The 26199-nt window shown below is 39.1% G+C and overlaps 1 protein-coding gene across 5 annotated transcripts in view; it reads left to right on the forward strand.

Annotated features, from left to right (window-relative positions):
• The window catches only part of syngap1b (synaptic Ras GTPase activating protein 1b), a 245108-nt gene extending 219243 nt beyond the window's left edge, over positions 1 to 25865 (forward strand). For 3 of the 5 annotated variants that reach the window (XM_028426624.1, XM_028426625.1, XM_028426630.1), the window contains 2 exons: positions 125 to 197; positions 22145 to 24533. In XM_028426624.1, coding sequence (XP_028282425.1) covers positions 125 to 197; positions 22145 to 22510 — 439 coding nt within the window. In that variant the 3' untranslated portion in view covers positions 22511 to 24533. Of the gene's footprint in view, positions 1 to 124; positions 198 to 10752; positions 10815 to 22144 lie in introns of all 5 variants that reach the window. The other 2 variants (XM_028426626.1, XM_028426628.1) reach the window with 2 other exon arrangements.
• Positions 25866 to 26199: the final 334 nt, after the last annotated feature.

Consider the following 26199-nt stretch of genomic DNA (forward strand, 5'->3'; position numbering starts at 1 on the left):
TTAAATATTGGATATGACACAGCTGCTCAACATATCGTTAAGTAGCATTTTGAATTCCTAATACTCCTTCTCTTTTTTGTCACCCCACCCTACCACCACCTCTGCCCTTCTCTCTGCATCCAAGACTCATGGCTGTGGAGGATGAGATAAGGGGAGGAGCCATTATTGAGCCAAAAACCAGGATTTTCACTGATCAGGTCTGTGAGACTGCTTCTTTTCTCATCAAGTCTGTACAGTTCCCTTCCACCCAACTCCCTGTTCCCCTGCTGTTGTTATGATTTTGTCTGCTGCTGTGTGTATGTAGTCCCTCTCAACTGTCCCTATGTATGGATTTTACTGCCATCCATCTGCCAGCACACGTGGGAGCTCTGAAGCTAAAAAGTGTTTGCATTCATTAGCTGTAGATAACCTCTGTCTGACCACTTCTTCAGTTCTGTAGCATGTAAGAGTCCATCTGGACTGTTTTGATGTGAGTTGAACTAAATGGTGATCAGCGTGTGGTGCCAAAAATGCAAGTGAACTACAAAAAGCTGAACATAAAAATGTTTCCTAAAACCATGACCCAGCAAATTCATGTGGGAGCGATTTTCTATGGAACACACACACGTCAATTTAATAACATACATGCTAACCATTAAAAAATATGTGCAGCTGTGATAATGTTTACCTTGGTATGTTAGTTTTTCAAATGTTGAGGCTGGTGTGAATGTTCGCAAGTATCAGCTCAAAATACCATACCATACCAAAACCATAGTGGACAAAGACAATTTAGACACAGCAGCCACTTCCTTTATCTGTCAGATGGTTATTTTCACTGCCCCTTTAACTGATTCCTATGAGTCCTAAGACTATTTATTTCAATGGGAGAATGGGACATGATCACAGATTCTGAGCAATTTTATTTCCCCAAAACAAAATATTTGATATATTTGTCTGTCAACTGTTACAGTTGTTATGGAAACTGAATCATTTCTACAGGGACCATGAACAGTGATAGATCTGACTGCAAGTTGCTTGTTTATCTGTGACTTTGGGAGCTACCAAAGTCTCTGATGAGATATGAGAAGTGGTTTCGAACTTCAAACCTGGTCAAATTATTCCTTAGCCGTTTGCTTTTTATAAGCCTGCTTATTCAAATAGTCTGACATAATTCAAAGTCGTAAACATTGTTAAAAGACTAACTGTCATATAACAAAGCTCAAGGTTGGAAACAGATTCCAAACTGTAATCAGTTACAGTTAAAATGGGTAAAAATAAGTCAGCCTGACAGTATAAAAAGTAATTAACAATTTATTCTGACCCATTTAGTATTGATACAAACATAATACATTGTGCTAAATTAAGATCAAAATTTTTTTTCCAGATCAAAATGTTCAACAAGTGGCTTTGGGTTTCCACTAGGACAGTGCAACCTGGCTTAGTGCTGGGATTGTTCTTTTCTCTTTTTCAATAATTATCCACATTTACAATTATACACTGTATATAAACACATAGATAATACATCAGAGTTTTTAATTATACATCATTATACAGATCTATTGTTTATGTATATGAGCAACCAGAAATGACCACAAAGTAAACCGTCTGCTGGTTGAAGCTGGAAGAGGGAACGTCAGGGCCATTGCCATCTCACAATGTTCAACTTTCACTAAAGCCTTATGCTTTTGTTACATTGCCCTAGGTGACATTAAATTAATGTTAAATTCAACTTAACAAAGAAAAGTTCGGAAGAAGCTATTCTTTACTTTAATTAACAGTAGACTGTATTTGTGTGGACACAGATGCAGGATTCAGAGCAGCGTTTAACAATAAGTCTTTATTCTTTAGCCAGGAGGGCAAATGTCCAAAGTTCAAAACTCAAAATCACACTATTAGTGGCAAAACTAGGTAAGGCAAAAACAAGATACTTAGCGAGGAATCGGGATCAAAAACAAGGCAAGGCAACGTGGAGAACACGCGAGGTCAAGGCTGGTGAGACGTAGACACATTCCCAATGTGACAACACAAACTGGCACCGAATGCAGGGAGGACGCAGACTATAAACACAGGGAGCAGGGAAGTCAAGACACTTGAAATGAGAGGAGAGTCAGTGATGCAGAACTAAACAGGAAATACCAAAATAATAATAATAATAATAATAGAAACCTTTTTTACACACAACAGTGACTAGGGAGGAGTTGGGATCAAACCACCAACCTTCCAGTTACAGGACAGCCCTGCTATACCACTGCGCCACTGCTGCCCACAATAAAATAAAACAGGAAGTAACACAAGCACAAACACAAACCAATTTCAAAATTAATTTTTATTTTTTCTGGGTCAAATACAGACTACACACACCCCACAGCCCTAGGAAATGATGAATAATAATCAGCCAAGCTGTGTGTGTTTACTTTACAAAACAATGTTTGGAAAACTTAAAACTAACAGCAAGCTGATATTTTCCAGTTTATTAGTTGTGTCAGCAAAACCTGATGGCTGTTGGACTTGTACTCTATCAGCTTCTAAAAGTATGACTTTTTTACTGATACATCTATGGCTAACAAAGTTAACACAACATTACATATTTGTATTATATTGTAATATAAAATCTTCTGTCTGTATGCACCTATTCTTACATGTTTTAACCACTGATTATATGATTCAGAATTTGTCTCCACACTTATACCACATATTTAGTGTAACGTTTCAAAATTAATTGATATATTCCGTCAGATTATGTGAATTGGAAGGCTAATAAAAAGAATCCTGGACCCATTTATTAAAATCAAAACCACTTGATTTTCAAAACATTTCCAGAAGCACTGACAACTTGCGAGCTATGTCCTTTGTTTATGGCCTCCGAGGATTTTATTTCTACTATTTGCAGCTTTACATTTGTATATTTGGTGAATGTTTGCTGCACATTATATTAGGCTATTTGCTCATTATGTACATATTTGAAGTGTGTTTCCATTCACCAGAATATAATGTTGCCATTTCAGACAACCATACATGCATACACTAAATAAAATACATATATATATTATTATTTCCCCAAACAGTTTTAAAAAAGGGGGGGGGGTACGTTAGATATCAACATACTGTATCTAAACTGTCCCTGAGCTGTTGTCATTTTTGTGCAACTACAATTAATATAGACACCAATAACTATTTGACAATTTAATGAAGAATTTCTATTTATTGTAGCTGGATTTATTCATTGTTGACATAACGATGCACCAACGCAAAACTACAACACAAATGCAAACACGGTATTCAGCGAAACAACGAATGTGGACGGCACTGGTAGACCCACAATTTTCTGCTTGCAAAGAGAATGAGGGGGGGACATTTGCCTGTTTGATAAGTAAGTAAAGTTACAGTTTTTGCTGGCACTATGTTTGTCACAAATGAACAATGCTGATAATTGCCTTTAGACGACTCATAGCAAGTCATATTCTTTGCAGCAATTTTGCCATTAGCTATAAATATGTACAGAAAGTACAGTGAAAGAAGCGTAAGACCTTTACGCTCACAGCAGAAACAATTGGAGAAGAGAAAATTAATGTAGATATACAGCATTATGGATTATTTTATAGATTTTTTTTCCCTTTAACTGCAGCCTTACAGAGCCAGCTTGCTTGGCTGCCAACTGTGAATCCAACTTTGTATTGTTAAGACAAAATTAGTTGATGGACATGAATGCTGATATTAGATTTGAGTTGAATATTGCTAGGTTTTAGTTTTTGGAAAATGGCCTTGAAGCATGTGGTATTGACTTGAGATATGACATGTCTTAGCAGGACTCTGTGTTGTGTCTGTTCCCTCTGGTTATACAAAATACACTTTATACTTTAAATTGTTTAATTATTGTTTGATAAGCATCAATATATAACCAGGATCTTCTATATCTTTGTCTGACATACTTCAATGAGTTTTACTTGTTTTAATATTTGTTACTTACTGATTTAAGGTTATTGTTACTTAATATCAAGTTGACATTTTTTTTGTCTTTTGGTGCCTCTGCATCTTTGTCTTGTGAAAAACTCCAAAAAAATTTTTTTTAATTGCTGATGTCATACAGTCACTTTTTTTCTGTACTTTCTTGTAGTTTTATTGGTGCGAATTATGGATCCCCAGGATCTGCACAAATCCTGAGCCAGCTTGACAGCCAGCACCAGAAACTCCTGGTGAAGATGAACAGCAAGCATGCTTTGAAGAACTGCAGAGACAAAGGGGTTGACACCTCCTCTGCAATGGGAATCAGCTGTAGAGAACTACATCACCCTGAAAAGCACAGCTGATCTTTAGTATAGCATTTTGGAAGGCAAGACTTTAAAGTACATGCAACAACACATTTTTTATTATTTAAAATACACTGTAAAAGTACAATGTAAACATAAGCAGTGTCCAGATTTACTCCTCATTAGTCTGCCCTCTGGACGGGTTGTCGGAACAAGCACGGTGGATACAACTCGTAGTTTCCACACTATTTCACACACACATACTACATGAACTGTCAGCTGAACTAACTTTCAGCTGAACTATCACGAACTTTCAGAAACTTTTAGTTTCTGTTAGGTGATCTGTTAGAAACCATCAGAACCATTAGAACTATTAGTAACTCTTAGGAACTTTCAGGTGAACTATTAGAACTATTAGGTTGTAAACCGACATGGCGTGCGGGTTCCGATGGGCAATCAGAAATAATAAACAAACCGTTGCTATAGCTGCACTTCAAAGCAACAAGCATTGCTATGGCTACACTACAAACACAATAGTTGCTATAGCTGCACTACTACTTGTTTTCTCCAAAATCATAAAGACTTCCATATTGCTTTTTTAACATATAATGGACATATCATAAATTATTTCTACCCTCAGGAAGGTGTGCACTTGACTTGGCAACAAAAGTGCAACTTGACTGGTAATGATTGGGTGGGCATCTGACCTGCGGGAATAGTGTAAGGGACAAAACTCAGATACAGAAGATCATGGTTATATGTATATGAGTGCATATGAAATTAAACATTGTCAAGTATAAAGTGTATCTTCTATGACCAGAGCAGACATAAATTATTCATGCATAAGTCAAGCTAAGATGAGCTTTTATGACATGTCGTATTTACAACAAACATCTGAGCCATTGTCCAACAATTATTTGTAGCCATATTTAACTACAAATATAATCTGCATTCATGTCTTTTAATTTTCTGACAGTCAGGTTTTACAGAAATCTGCAGCCAAGCTACTCTCTCTGTGATACTGCAAAATAATCCATGAGGCTTTATATATATACAATTAATTTTTAATTCATTAATTTCTCTGCTCAATTTATGATGAGTAATGTTAGTTGCAGATTATAATGACAACAGCAATTGTGGCTAGTGAGCAATGTGTCACCTATTTTTTTTTTTTTATATATACGTGCAAACCCTCTCCTCCTCATTTACCTTGTAGGCAGTAACAGTTTTGCCAACATCCGTTATTGGGCTGACTTCCATTGTGACTAACTTCTGTTCTCAGGCTTGTGCGTTTGCTGCTTCTTGCCTTCATGCTGTGGGTTTAGCAGTTGTGCAGCCACCATAGCATCTCATCTCCCTGAGATGATCATGGTCTTGCTATATCACTATGAACCAATTATGAAGTCAATGTAAAATTAAGATTTACGTTTAGGTTGATGTAGCAGCATCATATATCAAAGAAGTGACAATAAATACAATATATAAAGGAATAACTCATATACATACACATACATATACACACATAGCAACACACATCACATAAATACACAGTTAATGTAACTGAAGAAGTTTGAAGCCGGTGAACAGCAGGAATGGTTTCCTGTACCTTTCCTTAGAGCAGCAGGGGTGCAGAAGTCTGTTGCTGAATAGTAGCTACAAGTGATTGCTTCACACCTACGTCATCATTAGTGAAGGATTGTTAATTCATAGTTACTTCAAAGTTAATTGATTTGGCACCACAAATGTTCCCTAAGGAATTTTTAAATTCATTCATTCATTCAATAAATGTCCTAATATAATTATTAATTAGTGCCCCAGCACGAAACGTGCGAGAGCCCTATTGAAATGCAAGCGTTTATTATTATTTATATGATTGTATTTCCTAATATGCACAAATGATAACATTTATATAACTAAAAAATACTGCAAAAAGGAAGGAAATGTGCTGCTGTAGTAGTAGTAGTAGAGAGCTATTGTGGTTAGGTGTTGGTTCTATTCACATGACAACATTACAGATGCCTATGCCAGGAATTGATACCCGGAGCCAGTTCACTCTATACCTGGAGTAAAATTTAACAAATACACTTATTTACACTTACACCTAAATTTTACACAACATCTTAGACAGTAATCTAAATATTTACCTAATACCTGTAAAAGGGAGGCAATCACGTTTCAATAAAGTGTGATTGCCTCACTTTAAGTTTTAACTGGCGATGACATGGCTTGTCTTTGTTCTGACTGTGTGGACTAATAGTGTTTTCCACACACATGCCAGAATATCATTTGTGAGCCATCCTAACATTTGCATTTTATCATTTAGCCAAGCAGGAGAATGTCTCCATCCGCCATCAGTCCTCTTCCTCTTCACTAAACCATGTTCTTTCTTTTTTTCTCTGCTGCACACAGCGACTAATCCGTCCCAAATGCTAGCATGAGTGGATCACTTTCATTTCAATTTGACACTGAACATTTACTGCCTTTATCAAGATGGTTATGAAAAAATATTTTCAGTGGGCTGTTAAAGCAGCAGCTGAAGTTTAGGAAGAGACAGCTGAGGCTGGTGAAAAGCGAAGACAAGTGCTTGCATATTTTGTCTGTCATGTCATTTAAGATTAAGAGCAGGATGATGGTTTACTTTATAAATTCATGTAGGGAAATTAATCCCCATTGGCTACTTCAAGGTTCCAGGTGTTTATTTTTTCATGCACATTAAGGAAACATGTTTCCTCAATGAATGTTTCACTATTAAACATTAACTATATAAAAGTCTAATGGCTAAGGGGAAGAAAGAGTTCCTCAGTCTCTGGGTCCTTTTGTTCCTCTGTTGCTCCTTGTGATCGTCTCAGCAGTCTTCACCACACTGCAGGGGTATTGGACAATTTTGGTGGTGTTGCTGTATAACATGGTGATGCAAATGGTCAGGATGCCCTCCACAGCTGTGGATCTTCGGTGCTATGCCAAACTGCCTCCGGCTCCTCAGGAAGTATAGCCACTGTTGTGCCCTTTTGACCAGCTGGGTGGTGTTGAGTGTCCAAGTAAGGTCTTCACTAATATGGATGCCCAGATATTTGAAACTCTCCTTACTTCAAGCTCCCAGATGAAGAGTGGCCTGAGAGTTCCCCTTTCCTTTCCCATGTCCACTATAATCTCCCTTGTCTGTGTTAAGGGTGAGGTTGCTCTTCACAGTCTGGCCACCTCCCTCCTGCAGGCTGATTCATCTCTGCCAGTTATGCATCCTGTAGCTGCAGTGGAAGCAACACAGTCATGTATGAAAAGTGTGTAGCGAATGGAGCTAAGATTGCATCGCTGTGGAGTGCTAGTATTGCTTATGGTGCTGACAGGAAATCTGACAGACTGCAGCCTGCTAGTCAGGAAGTCCTTCAACTAGTCACTAGTGTGGGATGCAGTCCAAGCATTAAAAGTTTGTGGGTGAGTTTGTGAGAAATTACCATGTTGAAAGCAGAGCTGTAATCTACAAAAAGCATCCTGATGTAAGTGTCCTTGTTTTCCAAGTGGGAGAGGGATCTATGGACAGCAGCAGTTTTTGCACTTTCTTTCGGCCTCTGTTATGGCTTTCCTCAGTCTGTATTTTGCTGTCTGGTACTCTGTTTCATTGCCCGACCTACAGTGGGTACAGAAAGTATTCAGACCCCCTTAAGTTTTTCACTCTTTTATATTGCAGCCATTTGCTAAAATCATTTAAGTTTTTTCCCTCATTAATGTACACACAGCACCCCATACTGACAGAAAAACACAGAATTGTTGACATTTTTACAGATTTATTAAAAAAGAAAAAGTGAAATATCACATGGTCCTAAGTATTCAGACTCTTTGCTCAGTATTTAGTAGAAGCACCCTTTTGATCTAATACAGCCAAGTTTTTCACACCTGGATTTGGGGATCCTCTGCTATTCCCCCTTGCAGTCTCTCTCCAGTTCTGGCAGGTTGGATGGTAAATGTTGGTGGATAGCTGCTTTTAGGTCTCTCCAGAGATGCTCAATTGGGTTTAAGTCAGGGCTCTTGCTGGGCCATTCAAGAACAGTTGTTGTGAAGCCACTCCTTTGTTTTGTTAGCTGTGTGCGTAGGGTCATTGTCTTGCTTTAAAGTAAACATTCGGTCCAGTCTGAGGTCCTGAGCACTCTCGAGAAGGTTTTCCAGTGCATCCCTGTACTTGGCATTCATCTTTTCCTCGATTGCAACCAGTCTTCCTGTCCCTGCAGCTGAAAAACACCCCCACTGCATGATGCTGCCACCACCATGCTTCAATATTGGAACTGTATTGGACAGGTGATGAGCAGTGCCTGGTTTTCTCCACACATACCTCTTAGAATTTAAGCCAAAAAGTTCTATCTTGGTCTCATCAGACCTGAGAATCTTATTTCTCACCATCTTGGAGTCAGGTGTTTTTTTTTTTTTTGCAAGGAGAGCAGAGGCTTCTGTAGGGCCACAAAGCCCCGACTGGTGGAGGTCTGCAGTGATTGTTGACTTTCTACAAGTTTCTCCCATCTCCCAAATGCATCTCTGGAGCTCAGCCACAGTGATCTAACATTAAGTGCAGCAGAAATGTTTTGTAACATTGGCCAGGTCTGTGCCCTGCCACAGTTGTGTCTCTGAGCTCTTCAGGCAGTTCCTTTGACCTCATGATCCTCATTTGCTCTTACATGCATATTGAGCTGTAAGGTCTTATACAGACAGGTGTGTGTCTTTCCTCATCAAGTCCAATCAGTATCATCTAACACAGCTGGACTCAGATGAAGGTGTAGAACCATCTGAAGGATGATCAGAAGAAATGGACGAACCTGAGTTCAATATATGAGTGTCACAGCAAAGGCTCTGAATACTTAGGACCATGTGATATTTCAGTTTTTCTTTTTTAATAAATCTGCAAAAATGTCAACAATTCTGTGTTTTTCTGTCAATATGGGGTGCTGTGTGTACATTAATTAGGAAAAAAATGAACTTAACTTATTTCAGCAACTGGCTGCAATAAAGCAATATAGCAATAGAGTAAAAAATGTAAGGGTGTCTGAATACTTTTCGTACCCACTGTAAATGCAAGAGATCAGGCATGCAGCATAATGTAACGTACATGTACAGAATGTCAACCCAGGGTTTTTGTTTAAGAAACTTTCTGACGTTCATGGCGTTCTCAACACAAGTGCTGATGTATCCAGTCACAGACACAGCATTAACCTTTATTTTAGCAGAAGAGTCCTCCAGATATGCTGTAACTTTTAACACATCCCAGTCTGTCTGTGCAAAACACTTGTGCAACTTGATGAGAAATATTGTCACATATTGCTAGACCTGTGGCAAATCTACATGACATTGGGTGCACCCTATATGCAGTGCTGTGCAGTGTTGCCTTGACATAGTGCATGCTGGACTTAAAACAATGCATGCTACTTAGAAATCTTGTTAACTTTAAGCCAGCACTACAGACTGTTGTCATGTCAGATGACTTTAATACTCTGCAAAGCACCTGCAGTTATCCTTAAGTGCTGCAGCTGCTTTACCTTTGTGATATCACAACTTTGTCATGATTAGAAAGCTTCAGAAGTTATTGGATACTGGTGGACTTGTTATGTTCAGCTCGGCTAACTCTGCAAAGAACTTAAGCATGTCTTATTTTCTGTCTATGCTGTAAAATTCCAGCTAGAAAAGAAATTTCTTGTAGCTACTAGGACCAACAGCAACAGTAAAATATGTGAAATCAAGTGAATTTGGTGCTGTATCAATCTATGTATGAAGAAACTATGAAGAAACATTCCTTAATTAATGATAAAGTAAGTTTGAGGTACTCTCATAACACTACTACATAATAAATTAATGCAATAATTCATCACGAGTTAAGCCTTGCTTAAGTACATGAAGTTTATGCATATTATGTTTTGTAAGTATAGAAGATGAAGATGAAGGAAATGAAGGGGGGGGTGGAACAGTTTTTCATTCATTTTAATCACAATATATGTCTGCTAAAATTTCTTGAATGTGTGTATGTGTGTGTGTTAAGGGAGTGTGTATTTTCTCTATGGTGTTTTAATATATTATCTTGCTATTACCGTAATAGGATTTTTGGGTTTTCCAAGTGTTTGTAGTAGCAATGTATGTTTGACATAAGAATGCGTTTTTCTCACCCTTCTGAACTGCAGGGGATTAATCTGCTTTCAAATGTCAACCGGAGTGCATGATATATTGCCTCTCTTCTTATATGCATGATTTTTGTTAATGACACACAGCATGGCACACTGCTTCTAGGTTGTTAAAATTGTGTGTGTGTGTGTGTGTGTGTGTGTGTGTGTGTGTGTGTGTGTGTGTGTGTTTGGAAGACTTCCATGTGTGTATTTATGTTTTCTGTTGACTTTGTGTCACGAATTGTGTCTGTATTGTTTGTGTTGCACCCCTGACTTGCACACAAACTCTCCTCCTTTTGCTTTGTCCCTCCTCCCTTTGCTTTATCCTCCTTCTCCTCTCTTTCCTCTCCTCTCCCTCTGTGTTGATGAGATACGGTGATTTCTCTTAGGGGAGGCGTCAGTCCATCCTAGTGCAACCCCGTCTTGCGCCTGTCCCACCCCGAGTACCCAGGTAATAAGCAAGCCGACAAACTCTCACTCACCATCCATAACTGCTGCCTCTTTTTTCACTGCTCTTCTTTATGTGCGTCCTTGTCCATATGCAGCACCCTCACTGCAGGCCAAAACAGGATACATGACATAGTGCAATAAATAGTTTAAAATAGCCAACTATGGCTCATATGGCTCTTTGTCTGTTAGCATCTTTAAAACTGCGTTATACACTCTGACACCCTATATCTTGGGTGCTTGAGAACTGTTTGATCATTCTACAGTATTAATCACCATTAGCTTAGAATTTGCATCATAACCTCTCCTCACTTTCTGGTTAATTTGACTCCGCCTTACTATTGAAGCAGTATGGTTTTTTTCCTAGATTTATGGCTCTGCACTATTGTACAGAAACCTCTGCTTTTGAAAGACTAGCCTGGTTCATAGCTGGTACTGTCTGAATTGAACTCTTGTTGAACTCTTGCACTGTTTGCATTTTGTACTTCAAACGCACTGTGCCTGCCAGTTAAGTACTAACCTAAAACTATACATCCACTGGCATAGCAGAACCAAAAGACACCCATCATCACAGACACATATGGAAAATCCCTTAAAGGGAGAGGCTATTGGTTCTTGTTATAACCACAAAATGCCATGAAATATTTACATTTAATCACACACATCTTTGGAAATTGACTTGCTTTTGGAGCCAGTGCCCCAGAGGCCATGGGGAACAGCAATTTAAGCAATTTAACAGTGGTTTTGTTTCTTTATAAAGCACCTATAGGAGGCTAGGGACTTGGAGTCAGGACAATCTCCCTCTGTGTGTATCTAAGTTTAGTGTGTAAAAGCAGTTGCCTGTTAGTCAGTAATAGTTTTGATAGTTGTCAATAGCAGTGATTTGGTACAACAACAGTTGCTGTGAATTTGTGACAGCCTGTCCTCACCAAGAAAAATGCAAAAAATGTGCATATCAAGAGTACTGTTCATGGCAGTTTTCATTATTAGGACAGCCAACATAATAAGACAGATTTAGCAGATTTTGAAATGACCATCTGTCCTTTCTGGATTAGTTCAATAGGGACTGTGTTAAATGTGCTATTACTCCGTAAAGATGCATGGGATCATACCAGTTTTTGTTACAGCGGTACCTAAGATCTGAGACCAAACCATAATCTTTTTCCTTAACCTAACCAAGACACTGAAAATGATCTTGCAAAAGTGGAAAAAATAAACAGCAGATCAAGACAAAAGTATCAAATATAGGTTTCCAAGTGAAAGTCTTACATGAGTGATCCCCTAGAACAGGGGTGCCCAATAAAGGGGTGTTGGTCAATCGCCTGCATATCAAAAATGTTTAAGATGTCCTCAGGGTGCTCCAAAGATTTTTTTTATAACCACAGATGTCTCACTTTCTCCTGATCATTTATGTCATTGCTTGTTTGTGTATGTATGTAGTAGCATGAGTGATCGGAGGAATATAAGCTCTAACGGTTGATACAAGATCTTTAAACAACGCGCAGGTTTGTGGGCCATGACAACAAACAAAGCTGTATGCGCCCTGGAGAAACAGGGCTGTACTGCCGGACTCTGGGAGTTCAGACTCTGCATGTGGATGTCACTTAAGTGAATTAACTAGTTAGCTACTGCCATCCATTAATGATGGTTTAAAGTTAAACTAAAGTAGGAAAACTTTGCCCAGTGTCAGCTAATTTTAAGGGTTAAAATACACAATTTTTTTATTGCCATTTATTATAATTCATTTACCACCCCCTCTATTCACTTGATACCCACAGCCTGCCCCAAGACACAGACTTGACTAGGTTGATTAGTGTAGGTAGATCATTTTGACTACATTGTAAAAAGTAGCCTGTAAGCCAAAATAAAGTGTGGGCACCCCTGCTCTAGAACCACTCCTACCTTCTATTTTGGACTTTGTGGTGGTCACTGGGGAACTTTTGGCAGACTGGAACATCTACTACTGAGCAAATTGTTCAACACACACATTTACTTTCTTTTCCAGGCAGGGGTGTCATCGAAAAAGGTTTAAAACATTTTGAAAATGACTATATAAATGTGAAATTCGAAATTACCAAATCTAATTACAAATAGATAAATTAATCCATAAATAAATCATCTAAATTGAAAAATGTTTTGTTAATTTAATACTATAATAAGGATTAAAAGGAGAAATTCCATAATTAATTATTAGATTATGTAATTGTAAAATCAATTTGAAAATGAGAAATAAATAATGGGATTTATAAATTATTATAAAGGAAATCATTTTATAATCATTTTCAAATTCGATTCCAAAATGCATGTAGTTTCTGCATTTATCCTTTCTTATGAGCTCAATAACAAGCCTTCTGATTAGTCAGAGAGACATGGGCGAGTATGATCACAAATACCTAAATCCAAGACTTTATTCGAATAGGCAAATAGACACATTTCAAAATTAAACAGGAAGTGAACAGTCCAAATCACACAGACCATCACAGTAACCCAAGATCCCAAGATCTCGGGACCATACCCCTCCCAGTCAACCAGGCACTGATTACCCAAACCTCTTCTAAAGACCGCCAGTAAACGCCCCACCAAATACACCAATTCTCAATCAACAACTCAGGGGGGAGGAGGGAGTCTGGAGGAGGGAACCAAAAGACTAACCTTAGTTGGCTTGACTCTGGATAAGTGGAATGTTGGGTTGATCCCCATAGTGCATGGGAGGCACAGCTGAATGGCAGCAAGATTTGGAGATAGACAATGAGCCGATGAATTTGGTGGCCAACCTGCCAGACTCTACTCGTAGAGGCAGATCTCACATAGATAGCCAGACTCTTTGACCAACTCGATAGGAGGGAGCTTGTGTCCGTCGACAATTAGCCTGCTTCATATACAGCTCAGAGGTGCGGAGCAGGGCAACCTAAGCCCTCCTCCATGTGATGTGACATCTACTGATGAGGGCTGTGGCAAAAGGGACCCTCACCTCCTGCTCCAGTTTCAGAAACAATGGCGGCTGGTACCTGAAGACATGGTGGCAACCCTGTAGCAGAAACAGGCAAAGAGTTATGAGCATACTCTATCCACAGAAGTTGCTTAGTACAACTGGCAGGGCTCTGTGATGCCAAACAGTGTCATCCAGTTTCCAGTTCCTGATTGTATCTTTCAGTCTGTCCATTAGATTAGGGGTGATATCCAGTCAACTATTGAAAAAATTTCTCTGTTACCTTCAGAGATGAGGAGACCAGTGACAAAATCAAGAGATATATGGGACCAAGGTTGTTGAGAGATAGGGAGAGGGTGCAGGGGTCCCATTGGGAAACGGCAAAAGGATTTGCTCTGGAAACAAACTGGACAAGCAACGACAAACTCTCTCACCTCCTTAGACATGGATGGCCACCATAACCGCTGTTGAAGGAAACACAGAGTGCATCGCACTCTAGGATGGCAAGTGAGCCGGGACGTGTGAGCCCAATGGATCACCCAGGAACGAAGTGTAACTGTGACAAACAGACAATTGTCCGGGCAGGCAGTAGGAATCTGTACTACTAAAACAGCCTGTTTTACCTCATCTTTAATTTCCCAGGCTACTACTCCAATGATACAGGAGGAAGGCAAGAACTTTCTAGAAAAGGCACAACTGTGAATGGTATTGTTCCATTTGAAAAGTTGCGAAAAAACAAAGTTGCGAAAGAGCCAAACAAAAATTGCTCCAACTCAGAATCTTGCATGTGACCCAGTCAATGTGTGGGTTACAGGTGATCCAAAATTAGAGGAAACTGTGGTGAGTCTATCAGATTAAAGGTAAGTTGTTCAGTGTGATTACCTGAGATCTGAAGGCCCACTGGTGCAGTGAGTGACTCGACACAGCAGCCTCCCATCCAGTGCATTAGCCACCATGGGGCAAGGCAGCTTCATATACATCTGTCCTCCCTGACACGACGCTGGCGCTCCTCAGAAAACAAACGAGTATGTCCAAGCTGCATCAGCTCCTCCAGGCCACTAGTGGTAGGTGGGGGAGTTGAAGACACTGGAGAAGGCTCCTGAGGACCGCTAGCCAGAGGCAGGTGCTGTCCTCTAGCAATACACAGGTAGTCAGTCCACAAGGTTACCACAACCAGTAGCAGAGTAGGCATGACACATTTGGGATTGCACAACCACTTGAAAAAAAAAAATCATCTGCGCCGCTAGGTGGTTTTCTATTATCTATCATATCACTGTGCAGCCTACCTGCAGGTCTTTGTAGCCTACATGCAGATGTCCTCCTGAGTAAACTTGATGTTGTTGTCCACTGTGTTGATGTGTTCTGTGAACCATTGCACTTCATAGGTCTTGATTTTGACCCTGGTGTCATCCCTTTATCTAAACCAGTGGATGGGGGTGGTTACAGGAAAGGAACTCAGGGCTCTTCACTCCACTTTCTCCATGTAGAAATAAGCCACAATTAGAGTGATCCCATAGCACAGCTGTGTTTATGTCTGTAAAAGCTCCCATTGAATGTCTGGAAAGAAGTTGTGGTCAAGCAGAAATCCAGCAGGTCACAGACGTGGTCTGGTGTGAGGTTGGTTCTGTTCTTAAGTGTGTTGTCTTGTGTGAGGCATCTCTTTACCATACCTGTGGCTTCTGAGGTAGGGATGCAGGTCACGTCAAATGAGACCATGGTGTCGTCTGGGTCATTTGGATCTTCTCCACCTTGTTCACAAAGTCCTGTGAATTGTGGATGTGGTGTACTGTGTTTCCCATCAGTGGTGTCAGGATTTCAGCCAATGGCTTAGACACGTTGTATGACGATGTGTTCCTTTCTTGGATCCACTCCGACCCACTGGTTTAGATGTGTGGATGACACCTGGGTCAAAATCAAGACCTATGAAGTGAAACGATTCACAGAACACATCAACGCAGTGGACAACAAAATCAAGGACACCAGGGACAACAATTTGGCCTTTTTGGACTGCACAGTCACACATTGAGGAGGACAGAAGCCTCAATATGGAGGTATACAGGAAAACCCACACACACTTGTTGTTTGACTCCCACCACCCACTGGAAAATAAGATGGGAGTCATCAGAACCCTGCAGCACAGAGCACAAACTGTACCGACCAGCTCCGAGGGGAAGAAGAAGGATTTCCTTAACATCCTTGTTTATTTTAACCCCATGACAATACTGAGACAGAAACTGGTTCACCCGAAGGATAATACTCCAGGGAGAAACACAGCAATGTCATATATGCAGTCCAGTGAGGAATGCTCTTATCTGTACATTAGAGAAACTAAACCACCACTCCACAGAAGAATGGCTCAGCACAGGAGAGCCACCTGACAGGACAAGACTCAGCTGTTCACCTCCACCTCAAAGAGAAAGGACACTAGGAAGGTTGGTATGAAAGAGGAATCAAGGAAGCCATCTATGTTAAGCTGGAAAAACCTTCCCTTAACACATGGGGTGGACTCAGACATCACCTTTCTACCACATACAATTCAGTGCTTCCATCCATTCCCAGGAAGTTTCACTCCAAGTCACGTGCCCAGCAAGAACAATGGGCTGTCAACCTGTCCCACCCCTGTAGTCTCATCGTTGTTAGCCACACCAGACACAGTCAGCCAGACAACACAGGTAAGTATGGAGCTATTATTTGTGAATTTTCCACAGACCACTGAGGTCCTCCACCACATATAAACCATGTTTTCCCCACCAATCAATTAAATCTTATGAGGCTGCTCGCAAGAGCAGCAAAACATCTTCAAGAAAATTCCGGTTGCCTTGCTTCAACCTTTTAGCCAACATGGCCAAAATGCAACCAGGCTGTCACATTTATTGTTACTCCTGAAATTATTAAAAATGGAAAGTTATGGAAGAAGAAATTCCAATGTTTACTTCCTTGTTCGTAAAAAAACATGCCTACAGTACCTAACATCTGTATCTGTATCTGTGCCGAGGTCGCAACCAGTTGACCCAAGCACCAGTTAATCTAACACACCAGTAATGGACAGTGTTGGTAGTGGCACACGTAGCTGCAGGATGTGTTCGCTCAAACACACGATTAGTATAAATCAAAAACAGTAGACCCTAGCTCAGGGGGTATCAATATGACAGCATAAGCAAGTGGATTAAAACAAGTTTTACATTTATTTACAAATTCATTTACAACAAAACTGAGTGGAGGAAGGGCACCCTTATACCCTCAGCAGATGACCAGGTGCAGCTGATCAGGAGAAGGTCCCTGTTGATTGGGCATCTGAAACAAAGGACAGAAAAAAACAAAAACACCCCATTGGACGTAACAGTGGTGACAATGCTCCAGCCAGTAGCAGGCAGCATGTCTCCATTAAATACAAGAAGGAAACAAAGACAACATCCAGTCTATGGATGCATTATTTTGTTATTTTGCTACACTAAGTAGTAAAAGATAATTAAAGTAATTTTCACATTTCAGAAACTCAATTCAGACCCACAAAAATGTAAAGTGTCTCGTATTTTAATTTAGATTTTATTATTTTAAAATGAAAATCAAAAATAAGTACTTTTGTTTTTTTAAGAAATAAAATCCAAGATACACAGACCTTTTTTTGATGACACCTCTTGGTTCTCCATACATACCATGGAAAAAAACCATGACCATACATACCATGGGAAAAAAAACATTTTCTTTTTTTTAATAAATCTGCAAAAATGTCAACAATTCTTTGTATTTCTGTCAATATAGGGTGCTGTGTGCACATAAGTAAGGAAAAACTTTAATGATTTTAGCAAATGGCTGCAGTATAACAAAGAGTGAAAAATTTAAAGGGGTCTGAATACTTTCCATACTACATTTCCATACATGCCAACATTATTATTCATACAAAGTGATGGAGACAAAATCAATCAATAAGTACTACTTATTATAATTAATGCTATTTTCAGATGTGGTCATTTGTAGATATTGCTTTTGATTACATTCAATGTTAATGTTAGATCGATGCAGTGAGTATGTTTTAAAAATGTCACATTGAAGGCCAGATACTAAGTTTTGTCAATTAGGTGTACTACAAGTTCTACTCATCAGCTGTAAATATAGGGATATACTCCTTTTTGAGGTCACTCAACACACAAAACAGTGGTTTTAAAGCTCACAATGGAGACTGCATGGCTATTTTGGCAGGAACAGAGTCCATGTATGTATAGCTAATACAAATGGACAAAGAGGTGGAACTGAGGTGGGCAGTTCCCAGTCTTGTATACCATCCATCTGTCACTCATCCAGCACTGTCACCTAACAGCAAAAGGTTCCTGGTTTAAATCTGACTGGGGCCTTTATGTGTGGAGATTGCTTGTTCTCCCTGTACCTATGCAGTTTTTCTCCCACATTCCAAAGATGTGCTTGTTAGTTTAATTGGGAACTCTAAAGTGGCCTTAGGTGTATGTGTGTGAGCATGAAATGTTGTTTATCTACCTGTGTTGGCCCTGCGATAGACTGGTGACTTGGGGACTGGCTATTCACGCCGTAGAAATTGCCTGGAATTGACCAGCCTAAAAGATTTTGTAGTAGATGAGGTCACTATCTAACACTAGCCAACTTTAACCAAACAGATCAAGAGGCAAAAGAGGAGTTGACCAAAAATATGGACCTAAATCACAGCACATAATAGATTGAAACCAGTTGAGAAAACTGCCTCATAATGTAACTATGGGAACTGACTAACAGCATCCTGACTAACAGCAGAAAAAAAAGTAAATGCACAAATGCCAAACACTTTAGTCCCTTAAGTGAGTACTTGAGGCTGGCCCTAAAAGCGAATCAATCCACATAGACCTTCAACTTTTTATGCAAGCTATGACATATATGTGTATAATATGTATGAAATATATTTGTTTACATTATATCACACATGAATGATTCAGGATGTGATTACTTTGAATGACATGTGAACATTTACATTGCTGCTCATCTCGTTTTGACAGTAATGGCATTCTGATCCTGATTCTGATCTCAGCTTTCACACCCACTGCTTTGTCTATATTTGGATTAACTTGACTTTTTTATTTGCTTTACTAAAATTAAAATTGTTTTTAATAACAACAAAAAACAAAAAACTCTTACGATGCCTTAGACCTCCATGCAAATTTATCAGCAAGAAACATATTAAATTGCTTTTTGGCCTCTTTGTTGGTTAAATAACTAGCCCAAATTTGCATTTTAAAAAGAATTGCTACTGTTGATAAATGTGTGTGAAAGTCTATATATAGAGAATATATCCCAGCTCTGCAAATCCATTGACATCTCAACACAGATTTTCATCCCATTCTGAACACCGTTAAAACAACTAGAATATTGTGAAATCTCCGTATCTTTTCCTGAAGAACACTGATTAATGTTTTTGTGTTTTCTGTTTTTTGGTGATTTTTCTGTGTCTACATGTGTGTTTGGCGTTTGAGCTTATCTTTTGCTTGTATGGTGTCTGATGTGTTACATACACATGTGTATTAACCTTTTATTTATTTATCTGTTTAGTGTCAAAGTAAGAGCTCTTTACCTGGCAAGCTAATCATTTAAAAGTTTTGTTCTTTCATTTCTTAATACCATACATCTGTAAGAACACTTACAGCAAGTGAGAAAGATTTTAGTTTCCGCACTTCAAGTTTGAGTGTTTGCAGACAGAAGATGGGTGAGAAATTGTGTTTACCGCATCGATTATTATACACATAATGTTTCAGTAAGTGTTTGATGTTTCTATCCACAGTTTCCATTAGCAGTAAAAGAAAGAAAAACACTTTTACACAAATTAATAGTTGAATGTCATATAATACCATTAAGACTGAGGCACGCTTGGTAAGTTAAAGACATGTTAGTAAGTATTTTGCTGTCATTGTTCAGCTGCTTGATCTTTGACTTTAATGACGTGTGTGATGTGTCTATACGCATAGATACTGTTGGTTGTGTTTCAGCGTAATTAAGTGTTAATGGAGTTATGTTTTTACTATCCCCGATATTGTCTGTAGTAGAATTTGTAGTTGTTCATAGCACCAGTTAACACCTAAAAGTATTTTTGCTTTTATTTTGGTTCTGATTGAGAAGAGAAAAGGCCAGCTCAAATCTAATAATGGGGTAACTGTTTTTCATCTTTCTTTTTTTCTTTTAAAAAGGAAAAACCTTCCACTCACAGTTGAAATACATACTAACAGATACAGTTTAATCCACTGATAATTTGGTTTTTGCTCTTTATTTCACTTTCTTTTCTGGATGCAAGCTATCTCTTCTTTATTTCTTTTCTCTCTACAGCCCTTCTCACATTCATATTGCAGTATTTTATGTATGTAAGCATTAAACTGATACTTGATGTCATATGCACATTTTTTATTTCAGTGCACACCCCAGTTCTGCTCTACTTCCAGTGACAGTCATAGCAATTACGTCTAGACATCACATGGCAAAGGTGCCAGGCACTATATATCCATCCATCCATCCATTCCGTTTCTGAACCTGCTTGTCCAGTACAGCGTCACAGGGGGGCTAGAGCCTATCCAAGCTCTCACACAATATCTTGTGCATTTTTTTCAAGAGTACCCAGGTCTGTTGGTCAGCTTTCTATTAATCATCTTGCAGGAGCTCTTGATTATTAAGCACTGTTATGACTGGTCCTCATAGTTGTCTACTGGGAGTGACCAAACAGATTTTCCAGACTGTTCCTAGTCAGTGAGCAAGACTGGGAGCAAAGGCTTACAAGCAGACATTAACGGCTATTAAATGATATTGATTCTATAGTGTTGCACAAATAATTATAGTGCATTTTATGGTCTACACAAATACAAAGATTTGTTCCATCTTTAACCTTCTGATGGTCTTTAATTGTGTCATAAATCTTTTTTGTCTCAATTGAAAAATCTCAAAAGATATTTGCACAAACAAGAGTTTTAAAAAAATCCTTCAAAGCTATGAGACTACAAGTAAGTGGTTGGTGAATTTTACTGGGCATTCGATTTCAGTTTAGTTCAGTTTAATTCAGATTTAGCGTATTTTAATAAAAATTGTCTCTAGGCACCCCAGTGAAACCAGAGCATGCTCAGTAGGGCATGTTGGGGCCCCACGACACCATACACTTGTAGAAGCATATCTATGATAATGGCTAAGGGTTTGTTGAGTCTACTCTAGATGTGGCTGGAGAAAATGATTATAGTTGTAGTTGTAAGCCCTAGTCTTTAACTTTCGTAAATAGAAAGGTTTTAAGTTAAATCTTAACTTTGGAGGTGGTGTCTGCGTCCCAAACCCAAATTGGAAGTTGGTTCCACAGGAGCGGTGCTTGATAGTTAAAGGCCCAGTCTCCCATTATTCTTTCAGAGATTCTGGAAATCCACAAGCAAACCTACTCTCTGAGAGCAGGAAGTTCTCTTGGGAATATATGGCACTTTTCTGTCCTGTATGTATGACAGCTTGGCCTCTTAGGATCTTGTATTTAAGTCTATGCGAATTGTATTGGGAGCCAATGAGAAGCTAGAACAGGGCAAATATGATCTTTCTTGCCGATACTTGCTAGTACTCTTGTGGCATCATTTTGAAACCGGTGTAGATTTCTGAGAGAGTTATTTGGACATCTGGATTATAAGGAATTACAGTAATCAAGCCTAGAAGTGATGGAAGTGTTAATTAGTTTCTTAGTATCAGTCTGAGACAAGATGCTCCTCATCTTTGCAATTCTGCACAGGTGTAAGAAGGCTGTGTTACAGATTTGTTAAAATGCCAAGTGAACGCTACAAAAACTGAATTTTGTAGTGACATTGTTGATGTTTTAGGGCTCCGAGCCATCTTAGGATATGTACTCAGGTGTTTGCTTTTACCTGATGATTTGATGATGCCTTTGCTTCCTGACTTTGCCTGACACCTGACACCCAAAAAACGCTTTATTGCTGCTCTTGCCAAGAGGATCAGGAACTTTTGAGCTCAAGAATTTTAACTTTCCTTCATTGCCTCTTTCCCTATGTCTCTTTTCTTGTGCTACCATTTCTATTGGTGTACCTCATGCACAAACCTTGTGACTCATTTGGCCCTCTCGTCTCTGTGTCTCTTTTTTCTGTGTGGTTTCTCCACTTCTTATCCACATGTGCTTTTTTGCCTCCTCCATTGCTTTTACCTGTGCTCATTCCAACCATATATCATTATTGGTGTCATACTTCACCCTTTCATGGGAATTTCACCTTACGTCCATCATCATTACACTACACTTACATCCACCTCTTTTTTCTCGTTTGTCTGTCATGTTGTCTGGCCTGATCATATTCCTCCCATCACTCATTGAATGGCCTCGCTCCTATACCACCATGTCTCCTGGCTCCCACTCCTCTTTTCCCTCCCCTCTCTCTCTATCTTGCTAGGAGAACCAGCTTTCCTCCCTGGGTTCTGCAGACCCCGGTGTGAAAACTGAAGGTGGAGGGGGAGGAGAAGGAGAAGGACAAGGAGGAGGAGCAGTTACCAACGATCAAGGCCCCAAAGTCTCTTCTTCTGACAGTTCACCCCACAATGGAGTCCTCTCCGTAATCATACATCCTCCCTCTCTACCCACTTATCATCATCCTATTTATAATGGAGAGCTCCGTGGCAACCAAACATCCTTGACCATGACAACCTCACAAGCAACTGGAACCATGGCAACAGCAGCTACAGGCATAGGAGAAGAAGGGGGAGTAGGTCACAGCCAACCAAATCAGAGAGAGAGGAAAACCCTGTCTTTTTTTCTTTAAAAAATAAACGTCCTTTAGGCTGGACAGGAGAGAGAGGTGTGCGTAAAATGAGTTGTATAACACATTAACACTTAACACAAAGGGCTCTTCAATAGACACTCATTTTACTAATGCTCCTGCAGATCTTCAGATGATATTGGTCTTGCAGGACAAGACAACAATACCTTAACTTGAATCTTTCAATCACACCCTTTGATACACATCGGTTTACCCACTCATTGCCTGCCTTGAGAAACAATAATGATTAAGCTCTGCAGAATGTCTTTTACCCCAAAGACTTCAAAGTAGCCATTAGCAGAGATAAGCCAGCTTTTAGTAACCCTTGACTTACGTGGAAGTGGATGCATTAATAAATCCCAAAAATGCCAGGCTTGTGTAGGTAGAGACCGGTAGTCTGGCTGCCTTAGTGCCTTTGAGTGTGTTACAGGGTTTTATACCAGAGACTACAGGCAAAGATCTGAGACGTCTTTGCTAGTGAAAAGAAACACTCTGACATGAGATTCATAGAAGTTTAAGTGATGTGAGACATTTTTTGAAACTTTTTCTTTTACTGTAAGGAACTTATACTTTGGACTGAGCTTGTGCACTTTTTCTCTTCTCAATCTCATAACTGATATGTGATAAACTGGTGCTAAAGAAACAAAGAGTGCCATTTTCCAAGTCTATGTCTGCCATAGTACCCCTCATGACTCACTTACTGTCTCTTCTCTATTTTGTCTGACACAATGTTTTGTATGTGTCGCTGTCTTTGTGTATCCTGTTTCTGTCTTTAATGGGGTTATAGGGATTTCAAGCTGTTTTTTTGTAAAAAAAAAATCGCATTCCTCCAATTTCATACAGTTTCTGAAAGCAACTCCAAGGCTCAAAATTGATTGTACTGGTTACTTTACAACTATGGAGAGAAGCCCTTATTTAAGTTACTTCAGATGACATGAATGAATAGCTTTTATTAAATGTTTTTTCTTGAAGTGTTTGTGTGTCATATAATGCTTGCTTTCGCCAAATAGACCATTTAATGAAACTGCTTACAATTATGTACAGCTTAACATTGAAAGCAACATGCTTTCGCTAGCATACCATAAGTGCCTGGGATAGTATCCTTTGGCCAGTAGACTAGCTAGTCATTGACCAAACACACTCATTAGCCACTTACATACATTAAAATGTCTGTTTTAAAAATAGGTTTTATAACACCATTTTTGAATGCAAAATTGCAGTAAATTTGCAAATTTCTGTTTGATGTTTTGCAATGAACTTACATGTCAGATACTGAAAACAGCCTTTGGGATGTTTGTTTCTACATTCAGTCATTGTATGCATGAAGTATCTGTTTGATGTGTAATTGTTATTGTTCTGTCTTGCAACCAGTGGAGATGAGTTGGAAGGACTCATCAGCTTTGTCAGACATTGTTCTCTATGACATAACAAATTTTGTATTGTCAAAGGTAGAGTAGCTTAGCTTAAGTTAGCCTCCAAAAGTACATTAAATGTCTGTTGAACCAACAAATGTTAATATTCCTAGCAATCTCATGCAGGGATAGACACCACTACTACTTAGACCTCATGTAGGGCTACTTCATCTTTTTTGTGTGATACTTCATTGGATTCAAAATTCAGTTGAACATCAGTGTCTTTTTAGAGGTGTGAGATTACCCACAATTGAGAAATGAACATTGTGACATTGTGAAAATACCTCAGTGACTCAGGTAAACAAGTGGTTGCCTCTGAGCTGAATACAAAAACATAGAAAATAAAAAAAGATGAGTCTAGCTTTTGAAAAGACTGCCACTAAGCAGTTTATTGGTCCGTAGTTAAGCACCTCCCCTGTTTCTTCTCTCTCTCTCTCTCTCTCTGTCTTTCTTTCTTTCGCTCTATGTCTCTCTCCCTTTTCTCCTCCTTATAGCCAATCTCAAAGCTTCATGGAGGACAATGTGGAACCTAGTTGGCTGATGCACCATCGGCAGTCTGCAGGGTGGCATGGCCAAATGTCCAGAGCCTTCTCTCGTGATGCGATTGGCTGACAGTTGGAGAACTTGGGGCATTGGACCCGTTCTCTTTGCTCATCAAAGGATGGTGCATAGCCCCAGCAGACCCTGTAAGGAAGTGCTGGATTTTTTTCAGTTTACTTGGGCCCTCTCTCATTGATTTGATAAAAGCATTTTTGACAGTTTATGGTTGAATTTAGCATTTTTACAAAGATTGGCTGGATTTTCATTTGTTGTTTGTTAACCTGCTGAGCATGCAAAGAACATCTATGCAGTCTGAACAGAGGAGCACAACCAGCCAAGGAAATTGTGATGCTTAGAACAAGGGAGAGAGTGGTGGGCATGACAAATTTCATAGGTGCTTGGCTAAATTTCAGCTGATTTATGTTCAGTATTTTTTTTTTCTCTTTCTCTCATCTATCGTATAGTGTTTTCAATTAGCCTCTTCATTATTTATTCATTCTTAAAACTTTATTCAGTCACTTTAGTCTCAATCTTTACTAGATATATTTGATTTTTTTCATAGTTTTCAGCTCATGGTGACACTGCTTGTTGTACTCTTCTTTAGAAATCCTTGGGGGAAGATATTTATTTCTTGATCTAGAAAAATGTCTCTATCTAATTTAAACTAATAAATAATCCATTAATATCAGTTTAATGAAGATGAACATTGGCCATGAATGGCTATGATGAATCCTGTGTTTTACCGACCCCTTTCTTGACAGTTTGCACATTGCTGTGATCTGACCCCTCCTTCCCGTTGGTTAATATTATTCAAAAAGAAACAGACACAGTGAAAGGATGTTTCTCTTCCAGCAATTGCCATGGAGCTCTCCATTTTATGGACATTGTGGAAGTCATCGGATAAGGACATTCTTTCTTTGTTTTGTACTCTCTTTTGACAGTTTTAAGTCAGCAGGATGAAAGCTTGGTTTCAGTGTGACTGCTGTAATGTTTCCCCATTTTTTTCTCTGGATGGACTCCACCTACACCAATCTGAGTTGAGGTTCCTACTTTTTAACATTTTGACTAAGGACAGAGAGAGAGAGAGAGAGATATGTTAGAGGTATGCTGAAATGAGTGACTGTATGGGTATATTTGTGTGTGTACTGGCCCAGTCTTTGTGTACATACCTCTACTAACTGTGTCTGTGTGTGTGTATACACACACACACACACAGACACATTACATATATACAATGTGTATATACAGCTTTTTTGTAAAAGTAGAGTGTACAGTTATTTTTTTTTCCTCTAATGTTTCTCTCTCTTTCTATGAATAGGTCTTCACATGTTACCAATACTGACGCATGAAAAGGTTTTTACTGACAGCTATCAGCAGCGCTTTCTGTGCAGACTGAATATTAATACAGTTAGCTGCAAACAAAAAGTAACACATAATCTTAGGCTTGCACTCATGTTTTGACCAACTGAAAGACATTTTCTAAGTACATTTGAGTGGCCAAGCAATGTATGTACATATCTAGGCTATTTTTTTTTTTAGCAGAAACCTTCTTTGCATTTTGTTGAAAGTTCTCAACCTTTTTTTTAGTTTTTGCATATCTGACTTTCATTTTTGGTTCCTGTGATGTATTTCTGCAGCAGTTGTCATTTCAGAGTTTTATATTTATTCTGACAGCACTTATATTTCTTAAAGTGGTTTGGTTTCCCAAAAAATTCTACTTGTCATGGAGCCACCTGACCT

The sequence above is a fragment of the Parambassis ranga genome, chromosome 16 (genome assembly GCF_900634625.1).
Source record: "Parambassis ranga chromosome 16, fParRan2.1, whole genome shotgun sequence".
NCBI lineage: Eukaryota > Metazoa > Chordata > Actinopteri > Ambassidae > Parambassis > Parambassis ranga.